A 14,361-nucleotide genomic window follows, 5' to 3' on the forward strand; every position below is an offset into this window, starting at 1 on the left:
CCAACACGGGGAGAAAGCTGAACTTTTTTTTTTTTTTTCCCAATGGATCTTCTTTTTTGTAAGTGAATTGACTGGTTACTGTGAACATGCTTTATAAACACTGTGATACTGGCTCCTTATTTCCTTTTGAAGAGTTTGAATTGGTAAGTTTTGCTCAGATCTTCAGTTTAACTTTGTAAGTAGTCTGAAGATCGTGCAGTACCAGCTTTTTACTCTGTAAATTTTGCAGTAGTCCTTTAGCCAAAAGCAATAAACTCTGACCTCTTAAGTCTAATATCATGAACTGTTTATAATCTTGTTTTTGATTAACACTAAGAAAAGTTATTTTTGTGCAATGCTACTAGAATTCCATAAAAATGCAATGTAAGAATTCACAAAAACAACCCCATCCAATTTAAAATCAACTTGCTTTTTCTTGAGCACAATTCACATTTCCAACCAGATTTTCCTTCTAAATGGAATGATTATTATTAAGAGACCTCAATCTAAAATTTAAAATATAGTGTTCATATACAAATTGATGGTTGACAGATTGGCGGGGCAATTGGGGGATAGGTGAAAAAGATGAAGGGATTAAGAAGTACAGATGCCCAGTAATAAAAACAGCCATGGGGATATAAAGTACAGCATTGGGAATATAGCCAATAATACTGTAATGCTTATGTTTTGTATCACATGGGTACTAGACTTATTAGGATGATCACTTCATGAGTTATATAAATGTCTAATCATAGATACACTTGAAACTAAAATAATATTGTATGTCAACTGTAATTATAAAAATAAAACATGAATGAAAATATATATTCATATTTTTTGTTTTCAAAATAACCTTCTATAACTCTTTGATTTATTCTTTAAATTAAGAGTTATTTAGAGATTTGAGTGTCCCTAAGTGTTTAGGTAATTTTCGTGTTTCAATGTACCATGAAAACATTAGCTATATAAAGTTCTTGTGAGAATTTAAAACTCTTCTGAGATTTAATGTATTATTATTTTTAATTAAATTATTGGGGTTATAGGTATTATTATTTTTTAAAGAATATTCCACAGTGACTAGTTCCCATCAGAAGTCCATTACCCTGCCCCAAATGACCCCCTTTCCCATATAGAATTGACTACTCCCCTCCTTTTGCTCCCACTGTTATAGTAGCACCTGTGATACATTATTGCATATATTTTTTCACATATTGAGCTCTTTAAGTACAGGTTTTATCTTACTCAATTTAATATTACCTGTATCTGGCAGTCCATGGAAGGTTAAAAAAAAAAAAAGTACTTTCCAAATTAATGAAAGGAGAAAAATTGCTCTTATGTGCTAAGTCAGGAGAAAAGATGCAGGACAGGCCTGGCACAGCTAATCATATTTGACCTCGATGTTATCAAACAATTGACTATTCACAATTAACGTTTTAATAAAAATTCCTGAGACAAAATTTTGTTATAATAGTAAAATAGTCATCTGAAAAGATAAAAAATAAATTTTATTTACCTAATGTAATCCACTGTCCAGAATCTGAAAGTAACTTCAAATTGGGAATAACATTTGGGTCTTTGAAAAAAGCCTAAAATACAAATTTGAGTGAAATAAGTTAGATGCTTTATTATAAACAGTAATAAGAACTAATTTTTAAAATAACTATAGTAAAATCTCATTTGTCAATTGGGGAAAGACAATTTTAAATTGGAAAAATGTCTAAGTAATAAATGCTTCAAAAAGAAATGAGGTTTTGTTACCTTCAAGTTGGAACAATATGAACAACACTGTATATCAAATTATAGATATCTTTGACACTTAAATAGAAAACAATGATTAGCAGTGAAAAGGAGGAGGTTATATGACATTTGAAAATTCTGTTTTCTTTCATTCATGTTTTCCCAATTAATTATCTTGGTTATCACCACCACCCTTCCCCAATTAGAACTAAATCTAAAAGTGATTGTCAATTTCATTCTACCCAGGGAGCACCATAAGTCATGGATTTGTCTTCCTAAAAATACAAAATTTTCTATATGGTAGAAGAAAACAAAGTAATCAAGTTTTAGTTTCAAGCACCAGCAGATGATTCTGGCTGAAATGATCAGAAGAGAAGCTTATTAAAGTATCTCAGGCAATCCACATAATTTTCAGGAGATGGAAAGAATCACCTAAAGGCTGGGCCCTGAGAACAATCCAAAATCATATGTAGAACTGCCCTGATGAGGACACAGTCTTCCTTGCTGCAGTCCCATCAAGCACTAAAGAAAGCTATCACCACTCATTCTCCTCACTAAGGCCACTGCTGTGTCAGGACTGCCCTGTCTGAAAGCTGAAGGTCTCTGCCATCACCTTTGACAGTGAAGTGGATTCTCTTTCCTAAAGTCGCTCACTTTGAATTCTCGGTCCTACATACACTGATAAGTTTGATTGATAAACCTGGACCCCAGGTTTGGGCTCTGAGTGCAAAGGAGACCAGTGTTTTAAGTTCTTCTTTGGACTTCCTAAAAATAAAATTACCGCCATATCACATGTATGTTCAGACGAGATCAGGCACGTTCAGGGTGGTATGGCTGTAGACTACATGTATGTTCAAAAGGGGCTAGGCAGTCAGTAAAGATAATGATGTCCATGATGAGCAATAAAAGAAAAGAAAAACAATAGATTGGGAGAAAATATTTGCAACGAATATGATTTTTTAAAGCACAGGAAATAGCGTCCCCAATGGTTAAGATTTTTTAAACAGCTTGATTTAAACATGGCCTAAGGATATAAAAAGTCACATAACAAATACAAATAGCCAGTAAACTTATGAAAAGATGTTCAAGTTCTAGACCAGTGAGAGAAATGAAAATAAAAACCAGAACACAGTTCTTTTACCTATTACATTGGCAAGGTTTAAAGACTGGTAACTTTGGTGAAAGTATCAGGAACTATGCACGCACCCACTGCTGGTAGAAGTATGAATTTTTACTATCTTTCAGGGAGTAACAAGATATTAATCTTGAACATTAAAAACATACATATCTTATGATCCAACAAATTCCACTTTTGGGCTGTGTCCTGCAGAAATAAAACCACTAACAGATTAAGATTTTTGTACAATGTAAGAAATTTTTTTAATAGTATTGTTTGCAGTGTCAAAACCTGGAAACAGGTTCAATGTCCATCAATAGAAGAAAGGTGGAATAAAATACAGTACATTTACACTAGATGGCATTCCATTATTGAAAAGAAAGTACATATTAGAATAGAATGGAAGCTTCACAAAATAGGAGCCTTGTTTTTCTTATTGCTATAGCTCCAGGACTTAGCACGGGGCATAGTACATAGCAGTTATTCAATAAATATCTGCTGTATTAATTCTGAAGGAAAACCATAAGCATTTTGAGTAGAAAAAAGAATAAAGAGTAATGTGTGATAAAAAACAAGATATAGCCTCTAGTTATATGAATATAAAGAAAAGTATGTAGCCTCTATAGTTATATGAACATAAAGAAAAGTATGGAAGAATATATACCAAAACATTAACAATAGTTACCTCAGAAGATGCGGTTGTAGCGTTATGGGAAGGGGTGGGGTGGGTGGAGAAGGTAGGGGATTAGATTAGAGAAAGATTGTTGATTCTATGAATTGTTCTTTGTGCTTAGGTTGTTGAAATAAATATATATTTTTTATTTCAACATTCCTTTCAAGCTATCACTCTTTTCCTAAATAGCTTCTTGAAAGCAGAATCTTTCACTTCTCTACCAGTTATTCATCTGTATCTGACTCCTGCTCCCATTACTCAACTGAAAATACATTTGACTTCCTAATTCCAAAATCAAAAGGACAGTCCCTGCCCTCATGGAGTTTACAGACTAAGAGGAGAGATACTACTAACATGCCATGATCTTTCTGAAGAAGTGCCAGGTGTTACAGAAGTACAAAATGGGAAGAGCTAATCTAATGACGTTGGGAAGAAAGGTTAATGCAGAAAGAACATTTAGGTTTAGATTGAAAACGTGAGTAGAAGTTAGCTGGTCAAAGGGGCATACTGGCAAATGTTTCACAACTGATACCCCGTCCTCCTCCACAAAAGCCCTGATTCATAGCATCTGCTGATTTCCATGGTGGATTCTAAGCTGCTAGTAGTTTAGCACTCAGCAAAAAAAAAAAAGATTCCTGAAAATTTAGAAGTCAAACTGTCCTGATCTGGTCCTAGCATGACACTGGAAAGATTCTATTTTTTAAGGTGGGAAAATGGCAAATTTAAGGTTCTTAATGTAAAAAAGGAGGGGTCACCCCATTCGAGAAAAGTAAAGAGGTTCAGTGTAACCAGAGTCCAAGGGGTAATGGTCAGCTGAGTTTGGGGAGTTAAAAAGTAGACCTTGTAGGTCAAGTCAAAAATTTTGGTCTTGATCTAAGACTGACTTAGATTGATCAATATTTTGATCTAAGGGCAGTAAGACACTAAAGGGATTTAAACAGAGAAAAGGTGATTTAGAGTAATTTTTATAAGTTTATTCTGGTTTTAGTAAAGAGAATGAATTCAAGGGCTATAGACACTGGTTAGGAAGGACGTTCTGCTGTAATCTAGGAAGGTATGATATTCACAAGAGTCAAGCCCATAGCAAGTAAGGAGGTATAGAATAATATGAATTAAATAAATATTTAGGAGGCAGGGACAAAGGGAGCCAGAGGAATCTACGATGGCTCCTGGAAATTTTGCATGAAAACAGCAGGCAGAATGTACATCATTTAATGAGAAAGGGAACAGTGAAGAGGATCGTGTGTGGGGTGAAGAACAATACATTCAACAAGTATTTGTGAATGTCTACATTATGCCAAGCAAAACAAAGTCCCTGTTCCCACAGAGTTTACATTTAGTGATGGAGGACAAAGGTAAATATATTACAGGTATTATACATACCCAATTATAAAAAGTTAAGTTTTCCCCAAAATTATTTCTGAGGAAAAAAAAAAGTTGCCTTATAACTTTACGAAGTCTTTCACAGTAAAGAGTGTTTGTGCAACTATTTTAGTTTATGTAACATACATCTTGGAAAAGCAAAAAGCAGGAATTAACCTCAATCAGTACTGGTTTTGAATGCTTTTTAGAAGTCTTCTGAACAAATCAGTAAAAGGGTGGAATTTAATTAAGATTTAGTAACCTTTCCCGGGGATTATCAATTTACAATTACATTTAGGTATCATTATAAATGGGAGTAGGCTAAGTGGCCTGCAGTGAATTGATCTGGAGCCAACGGAAGTAAGTCTTCATAAAGGTCCCTCAAATAAAGCAATATGATAGTTATGTTATTGGGATTAAAATTATACACCTAAAGAATGAATTAAAAAAATCCTTATCCTAATGTATGCAAATTGTATTTGGGGTTTGTTAGAGAATTTCCAGTGACCCAGTAGAAGGGATTCTCTGTATCTCAAATAACTTTAGGAAACTTCATGTGTTTTGGAAAAATATTAGATGACTCATGAACTAATTAGTGATGACAAAGATACTGATGATAAAATGCATGTGAAGATTTGAATAAATTTGTTTCATAAAATGTTTGAAAAGTATTGCTAAATTAATATTTTAATATAATACTTAATGTATGTCTATTGTATGCCACACATATGAAATATAAGCAGATATTTGACTATATCATCTATAATACATACTGCTGGTTTCTGATCCAATATCAATTCTCTCCTCTCCCTTACAGAATCCCAATTTCACGCAGGACAGTCACTTGCTCAGCTAAAAGTCTGTACTTCTAGTCTCTGTGGTATGTGATCATGAGGTTTATGTAGTCTGGTCATGAAATGTAAGCAGAAGTGTGTGAGACCCTAGGAGAGTTCTGTAAATTAAGGAACTTCCTTGCAGTGTATGTGGAAGGCTCTCCTCATCCCTAACCCTATGGTGAAGATGCCAGCACTATACTGAGCCCAGTGCTCTCTTGAGACTCAAAGTGAGATCTTATATCCAACTATCTAGGATACTGCCACCTAGATACACTTAATACACTGCATGCTTAAAACTGAACTCACTGTTTGCATTTTCTATGCATTTATGGCATCATCTGCTACTCCAGCCAATAAAATCAGAAACTTAAGTCATCCTACGTGTCCCCACCTCTGCCTTACTCCTTACTCTCAGGATTTTATCAGTACTCGTGTATTGCTTTCCTCCTAAACATCTCGACAGGCCATTCTCGTATTTTTTTTTTTTTGATGTTAGTCTTGAGACCATTGTCATGTACTGTTTCAGTGCTTCCAGACTCAGTCCTAACTATCTGCGCTCCACACTTCTGCCACAGTGATTTCAGTATTGTCCATTTTGCTGTCTTACTGAAAACCTTTCAGTTACTCATTAGCTAAAGTTCAAACTCCTTTGCATGGCTCAAAAGGGTCTTCTAAGTATCGTTCCACCAATCTCACACTGTCCCCCCAGTTTGTCTACCTGACAAACTTCTCCACATCTTTCAAGCGTCTTGTCTTTTGTAAACTCTCCTCTGACCACCTCAGTAGAAAACAATCACTTTCCTTTTTGTGCCACCACAGTACCTTGTCCATATGGTGTGTGATATCATTGCTCACTTTGCAATGCAACATTTTGGTGTTTTCCTTTTCTTAACTGTCTTGTTTAGCTGTACAGATCTAGGAACTAAAGAAATGTTTGCTGGATGAATGTTTCCTTCCTTTTTTCCAACCATTTACTACTTCACAAATGAACTTTGGAACATAATGTGTTTTTTTGTTTTAATTAATTTGGTTTGTTTGTTTTTTAGAGAGAGGGGAAAGGAGAAAGTGAGGGAGAGAAACATCACTGTGTGGTTGCCTCTCACTCGTGCCCCCAACTGGGGACCTGATGTGCAACTTAGTCATGTGCCCTGACTGGGACTCGAACCAGCGACACTTGGTTTGCAGGCTGACACTCAATCCACTGAGCCACAGCAGCCAGGTCATAATGTGTTTTTAAATTGAAAGGAAAAAGTCCAAAATCTGGAATTCTGGTTTAAGGGATACCCTTTGTTTAGTTATGACGTTTTTTAGTATTGTAGAAATGACATGGATGTTTAAAATCAGAAGGCCCGGATTTTGCCATTTACTGGGCATTCTTGCACAAGTTATTTACCCATTCTGAACTTTAGTTTCCTCAGCTATAAAATGAGGATCGAAACACCCAATTTACCAGATTGTTGTAAAGAGTAGTGACAAATGTATAAAATGTGCTGAAAGCTAATCTGGCAAATAGGAATCACTATTGCTACAGAAAAACACTTTATAAAGTAGTATACAAATGTTAACAATATTAACCAGGTATTTGTGATGTATTTTGTATATATTATTCCCTTTAATTTTCATAAAAATTCTCAGATATTCAGAATTATTTTTATATTTAAAAATACTTATGTGTCATTTTGCAGAAAAGTAAACGATTGCCAAAGAAGGTTAAGTAACTTGCCCAATGTCATATAAGTGGCAGAGTTGGAATTTGAACACAGACAGCTAACTAGAGTTCAAATTAAGAGGATCCCGGTTTTAGAGAGCCTTAGGCTTACACAATTTTAGGGGCTTTAAGAATACAAAAACACCTGTTTTTGAAAATTTTCAAAAACATATGGCCATGTGACCATATTGATAGAGTCAAGAGTTCCTCAGAAGGGGCTTTCCCATGTGAGGAGCTTGAGCCAGTATGGGGACCTGAAGATTAATTAGTTTCACTATGAATCCCCTTCTGGGCCATGCCACAATGCTTTATTTCCTCCAAATTAGCTACATGAGTAAAAATAATGATTGTAAGAGTACATTTCTTTGAAATGAAATATGGGAATAATACAGGAAAAAAATTAGGATAAAAAAACATAAAAATTTTGAATATTGAAAAAAGTTTCCTGGCATTAAGGAAATTGGTTGTGCATCATGGATGAGTCTTGAATCTACTGATGGACTCTGTGTCTACTGTACAACCCAAATGAATTCTACACTGTCCTCCATGAAATTTTTACCAACACCAATGCTCTTCCATTGAGTGGTCTTTCTTCCTGTTCCTAGGGCACCTTATATGTCCTCCATAAGAGCAATTATGTTATTGTGTTATAAAGAATATTTTACATTTCTAGCTTCCAAAACTGTATATGCTTTGCAATCTGGGATCAGATCTTTTCAACAACCCCAAGCAGGGACATAGGAAAAATAAGTGACTTACATTAAAATTTTTATAGCACTCTCAAATTCAGTGAATTAAATCCTGATCTTCTTCTTTAAAAAACAAAAAATCATTAATTTGAGAGCCAGTGTTAGAATAAAAAATATAAAACTATAAAAATTTAACCATGAACATTTGAGAAATGTCATTAATGTAATCATCAGTAGCATAATAGTATTATATAAACATTATAACACTATCTTAGGGCAATAGAAATAGACATTTAACACATTTACCCTCTGTTTAGGGTTGAATTAGGGTGCCCACCAAAATTCATGTCCTTCCTGGAACCTCAGAAAGTGATCTTAGTTGGAAACAGGGCTGTTGCACATATAATTAGTTAAAATGATGTTTTACTGGAGTAGGGTGGGCCCTTAACATTTACTGGTGTTCTTATAAAAACAGAAGAGACACAGACATAGACTCTTGAAGGGAGAGAGCTAAGTGATTTTGACCGGTAGAGACCGAAGTTCTGCAGATGCAAGCCAAGAAGTGCCAAGGATTGCTGACAATCACTAGAAGCTAGGAAAAGGTTAGGAAGGATTCTTCCCTACAGATTTCAGAAGGAGCATAACCCTTCACTTTCGAAACTGTGAAATAATACATTTCTGTTGTATTAAGCCATCTCTTGTGACACTGCTACAGAAGCCGTGGGAAACTAATACACTTTCACAGCAAAAGTTTTGTTTTATTAATCAGGTTATTATTTTCTTCACTGCCCTTATTGATAGTCTTGCCACAGGCCTGTAAGATCCCCGAGTGCCAGGCTTCTGTCTGTCTTGTTAGGTCTTGTATCCTCAGCACTTGACAGAATTTCTAGCACACGGTAGGCCCTGAGGAAGTGTTTGAGAATGAGTGAATAAATCAATGCCTGAAGGACAAGGACGGCAATGATAATATTATAGACCACAACATTATTTTCCATTTCACCAAGGAGAAAAAACCCAAGAATTAAAATAACGTGAATGAATTTTAACTAATGCACCCGAATTTGTACTTTCAAGTGTTTCCCTTTTCAAAGCACTCATTAGTAGTAAAGACTTATTCCATTTGGGGGGGAATTCCTCATTTGGAACTGCTCTTAGAGCCTGCTCTCACAAAGGTGAATTTGATTTTGAGAAACCGCCAAAAGTACGTAATATGAAGTTAAGCACGGTAATTAAAGCTGGTGATAAAGCTGGGTAATAATACTAAAAAAATGAGGTGTGCTTATTAAAAATATAGACCGATTTGCCAGAGAGAGGGACTGACTTTCCAAAACTGTAAAGATCTCTAGGGACGGATACAGAAAATGAGCAAATGTATGGTGATGGGAAATGTTAAGGATTCTTTTAAAATTCATCACCTGCATCTTTCAGTATTCTCAAACTCCAAGAAAATGACGTCACTAAGTAATCGAGTGTTCACAAGAATCTATGCCTAAGTGGAGGAAAAAAAATCAGTAGAGACGCAAGGAACTCTCCAACGCCCATACTAACCATAACGAAATCATCCTTTCGATAGGTCCGAAACACCTGGTCAAACCCGAACGCCTGTGCCTTGATTCTGCCCAGCATGGACCTGGAGCAGAGGAGGAAAAACAAGGTCAGCTTCGGACTGGCACCCTCTGAGAGCACATTCGGCCAGTCCCACCCACGGAATCCTCCCCTGCGGTGTGTCACTGCTGCCTCGGGGCTTCCCTCAGGCTGGGGCCGCCGCAACCCCGCCCGCCTCGACGCCCGGCCGGCGTCTCCACGGCCGCGACGGACAAGCGGCTTGTCTGTCCTGCCCCTCGGCCTCTCTCACCACTGGCAGAGACGGTTGGTGGTCTCTTTGGTGCTTAACGACTGGAAGGTTTTCTGAGGCAGGAACCTGAAGTAGTAGCCTCCCAAATCCCCCGACTCCCCTTCCGCCATTATGGTCTCCGCTGCGCCCAAGTGGGGGCCGTTTCCATCGAGACGCGGCGGCCGACGCTGTGGGGGCGGGGCCACGCGCCCAGCTAGACCGCGGCGTCCAGCCTCGCTGCAGGGCGTGGGCTGTCAGGAGAAATCTGCTTCAGCTTTCTGGGGCCTGGGGCCGCGCTCTTCCCTCGTCCCAGGGCACTGGCCCTCCTCCACCTATGACCCGGCGGTAACGAGGGGTGCGAGACGAAGAAAATTTGCCAATACCTTCTTGTAGAAATGAACTGTTAATAATAATTACTGTGCATGGGTTGATTTACTATCTCAAATGCTGTAATCTTGGATTTATAGTTATCTAAGTTTGATGACTCAAACATTTCTGAAGAAAATTTATTCTGAATTAATTAGGTTTATCTATTTTGGAAGACAAATGTCTATGTGACTACTTGGGAAACTATTCTGTTATACCACCTGACTCTTTTTTTGTGAAGTTGCACCTGAAGGCTAAAACAATTTTTCCATATATACTGCAGTACAATATGCTATTTAATAGAAACAAATATTTCTCACTTTGTATTGAAAATTACCTTTTGTATCTATAATTATTGTTTTGTTTTGTCTAATTGCAGTGTATCTGGCTTCAGAATGAGGGTATATATTTTTCTCACCTCTTTGCTAATTCCCTTTTCTTTCCCCATAGTCTTCTTGGTTATTCCTTAGTCTGCAATAGTAGGAGAGGTGGGGAGAGAAACACACACACACACACACACACACACACACACAAAATATTTTTTTTCCATCATTGATTAGTACTCCATTGTATTACTATACCACAATTTAACCTTTTGTGTTGTTTGATGCTTGTAGCCTTGAGGATGTTCTGAAAGTAGCTGTGAATATTCAGGTGCATATCTTTCGATGGATTTATGCACTCATTCCTGTTGGAAATATATTCAAGATTGGAAGTGCACAGTCACAGGGGATTCTGGTTTTACGAGATACTGCCAAAAAGTTTTCTAAAGTAGATCAATTTACACCCCAGCCAGCCTTGTGTGAGATTTCCAGTTGTTTTACATTTTTGCAAACACATAGCCGTTCTGGTGAGTTTGTATTAATTTTTCATTGTGATTTTAGGTTTGCATTTCCTTGATAGTTAATGTTGTCCAGCAATTTTTTAAATGCATGCTGGCCATTTGAATACCTTCTTCAGTGATGTGCGTATTCAAGTGTTTTGTTCATGAAGCGTTGTCAGTCTCTTTTTCATTTATAGGAGGTTTATAATAGTCTGGATATGTCTACTGCCAGAAATATGAGGTCTGTTTAGAAGCTATCCAGCCATGTAATAAAAAAATAGAGACACTTTTTGAAGAAGATACAAGATACAAGAAACATTGTACATAGAACAATGACACTTTAGTCCCCTTCAAAGTAGGCACCTTGGGACCTCACACGGTTCTCCCAATCGCCATCAGCTGCCCTGTCGTATCTTCTTGAATCTCAACAGTCTGAAATCTCTTTCTTTTCAAAGGTGATTTTAGTTTTGGGAAAAGCGAGAAGTCGCAAGGTGCCAAATCTGGGCTGTAGTGGGGCCGAGTCACCTGGGTGATGATTTGATGTTCCGCCAAAAAACTCTGCAAAAGATGTTATGCATGAGCAGTTGTGTTGTTGTGATGAAACTGCCAATCATCAGTTGCCCGGAGCTCCAGCCTTCTAAATCATCTGAATTGTTTTTGCAGAGCAATGTTCAAACTTAATGCAAAATGTGATGCAGATTCATTGCTCTACTCGCTCAGTCATTTTGAATGCAATGGCCACACAGTACACATACTCACTCAATGGCATCTACCACCCCCACTGACTAGTACAGTGAAGTCTTCATTGTTCACCCATATGCATTCCAGCCCATGCGCCTTGGCTGCCAGGTTACATTGATATTGTGTAAACCATTCTTTTATATTAACAATGGCTGGACTTTTTTTTCCAGACAGACATTGTATATGTTGCAAATATTTTACTTTTTGTCTGTAGCTTGCTTGTAGCTTTGATGCTCAGAAAGTCTTCATTTTAATGAAGCCCAATTAAGTTTCTTTTAAGTACCATGTTTGCTTTTTGCTTACACAGACTCATAGAGATATTCTAACATTTATGTCCATGATTCAGCTCAAAATAACTTTTTTAAAGCTTATTTCATTTTTTCACATGGTTTTCTATTTGACCTAGCTCTATATATTTATAGAACATTGAATATTTCTATTCCACTGAATTTCAGCGACCCTTAAAAAAATCTGCTAATTGTTTCTGCTTAATACTTTCTAAAAGCATTTTCCACAGGACCTAACCACATAGTAATTTTTTCTAGGTTTCTCCAACTTTACTGAGATATAATTGACATACAAAAAACTGCACATATTAAAAATGTACACTGTGATGAAGTTTGATATATGTTCTTTGTGTTTTTTTAATCTCAAAATAAAAATATAGGTATAATAATTTTCATTTTGGGTTTAAGATGCTCATTTAGTCTGACTGGTGTGCTCAGTTGGTTGGGCATCACCCCCAAAGCAAAAGGTTGTTGGTTTGATTCCTGGTCAGGGCACATGCCTGGCTTGTGGGTTCTGTCCCCTGTTGGGGCATGTATGAGAGACATCCAACTGATGTTACTCTCTGACAGCAATGTTTCTCTCCTTCTTTTTCTCCCTTCCTCTTCCTCTCTCTGAAAATAAGTAAATAAATTTTTTTGGAAAAAAGATGCTAATTTAAGTTTAGGAACTTCTTTGCTTACGTTTTGCATTACTTCAAAAGTAAATCATTTTTACTGTGTTGATGAAATTCATCATCTTTTTTTCAACCTTATAATCAGTGATTATATTTTGAGTATATAGTCTTTTTTTTTTTCAGATTTAATGTGTTTTATTGATTAAAATATTACATTTGTGCCAATTTCCCTTCCCTCTGCTCCCCTCCACCCGGTGGCCCCCCTCCCTCCAGTTGTCCCCCCCTTTTAGATTATGTCCATTAGTTGTGCATACAGTTCCTCCCAACCTCTCTCCGTCTATTCCATTCCCTCCTACCATGATCCCCAATTCCTATATCATCTCCCTCCCTCTCCCCACTCCCCCTCCCTGTTGACCTCCCCCCAATATGCTTCCCGTACCCACAGTTCCTTTTCCACTCTCATTGCCTATTTAGTTTGCCTTTGTTTCATCTCCCTAGCTTCTGTTTTTTTAAACCAGTCCCTTTAACATCTCATATAACAGTGGTTTGGATCTAATGAACTCTTTCAGTTTTATTTTGTCCTGGAAACACTTTCTCTGTCCTTCTATTCTGAATGACAATTTCGCTGGATAGAGTATTCGTGGTTGTAGGTTTTGGATTTTCATTACTTTGAATATTTCTTGCCAGTCTCTTCTTGCCTGTAGGGTCTCCCTTGAGAAGTCAGCTGATAGTCTAATTGGGACCCCTTTGTACATAATTCTTTTCTTCTCTCTTGCTGCTTTTAAGATTCTCTCTTTATCTTTAATTTTTGACATTTTGATTATAATGTGTCTTGGAGTGGTTCTCCCTGGGTCCAGTCTCTTGGGAACTCTCCTTGCTTCCTGGACCTGCAAGTCTATTCCCTTCCCCAAGTCTGGGAAGTTCTCCTTTATTATATTTTCACTCAATTTTTCAAGTTCTAGTTCATCTTCCTCACTCTCTGGCAAACCAATGATTCTTATGTTGGGCCTTTTATAGCTGTCCCAGAGGTTTCTGATCCTCTCATTGTTGCTTCCCATTTCCTCTCTCTACATTGGTTGACTGCTTGTTCCTTCTCCATATTCCAGTTTGTTGAAATGAACTCTGGATTTTTTTTCCTCACCATCTGTCTCGTATGTGGTTTTGTTCCTTTCGTTATGAATGTTTTTCGCTTCTTTCTTATCTTTTTCCTGCTCTTTTGTGAATTCTGTAAGCCACCTGATAACAATGGCCCAGAACTGAGCCTCTGACAGGTTTCTTATCTGTTCATCTGTCAGGTTCTCTATCTGTTGCCTGGTGAGCTGTGCCACCGGGATTTCTATAGTTGTCTGCCTCATTTTGACAGATGCGTTTTGTTTTCTTGGGCTGGCTATAGGGGGCAGTGCCTGTGTACGCGTCACAATTCAGCGACCGGCGCCTGTCCGCGCCCTATTTCACAGCCCTGTGGTGCTTTCTTTGGGGGCGGGGGTCCAATATGGATTCACACAGTTATTCAGCTAGGAGACCGGGATCCGTCCTCCCGCCCCCCTGGGCCTCACTGTTCAAGGCGATGCGGTGGCCGCTCTCCCCAGCGCTGG

The 14,361-nt window shown here is 37.5% G+C and overlaps 1 protein-coding gene across 1 annotated transcript in view; it reads right to left on the reverse strand.

The window, feature by feature from the left end:
- CFAP300 (cilia and flagella associated protein 300) overlaps nt 1-10,282 on the reverse strand; it is a 29,734-nt gene extending 19,452 nt beyond the window's left edge. The window contains exons 1-3 of the mRNA XM_090267825.1: nt 9,957-10,282; nt 9,650-9,731; nt 1,493-1,565 (exon numbers count right to left, since the gene is read on the reverse strand). Of these exons, the coding sequence (XP_090123951.1) occupies nt 1,493-1,565; nt 9,650-9,731; nt 9,957-10,066 (265 nt within the window). The 5' untranslated portion in view covers nt 10,067-10,282. The remainder of the gene's footprint in view (nt 1-1,492; nt 1,566-9,649; nt 9,732-9,956) is intronic.
- Nucleotides 10,283-14,361: the final 4,079 nt, after the last annotated feature.

The sequence above is a fragment of the Furipterus horrens genome, unplaced genomic scaffold (assembly GCF_987537825.1).
Source record: "Furipterus horrens unplaced genomic scaffold, mFurHor1.1.pri manual_scaffold_2, whole genome shotgun sequence".
NCBI classification, from domain to species: Eukaryota; Metazoa; Chordata; class Mammalia; order Chiroptera; family Furipteridae; genus Furipterus; species Furipterus horrens.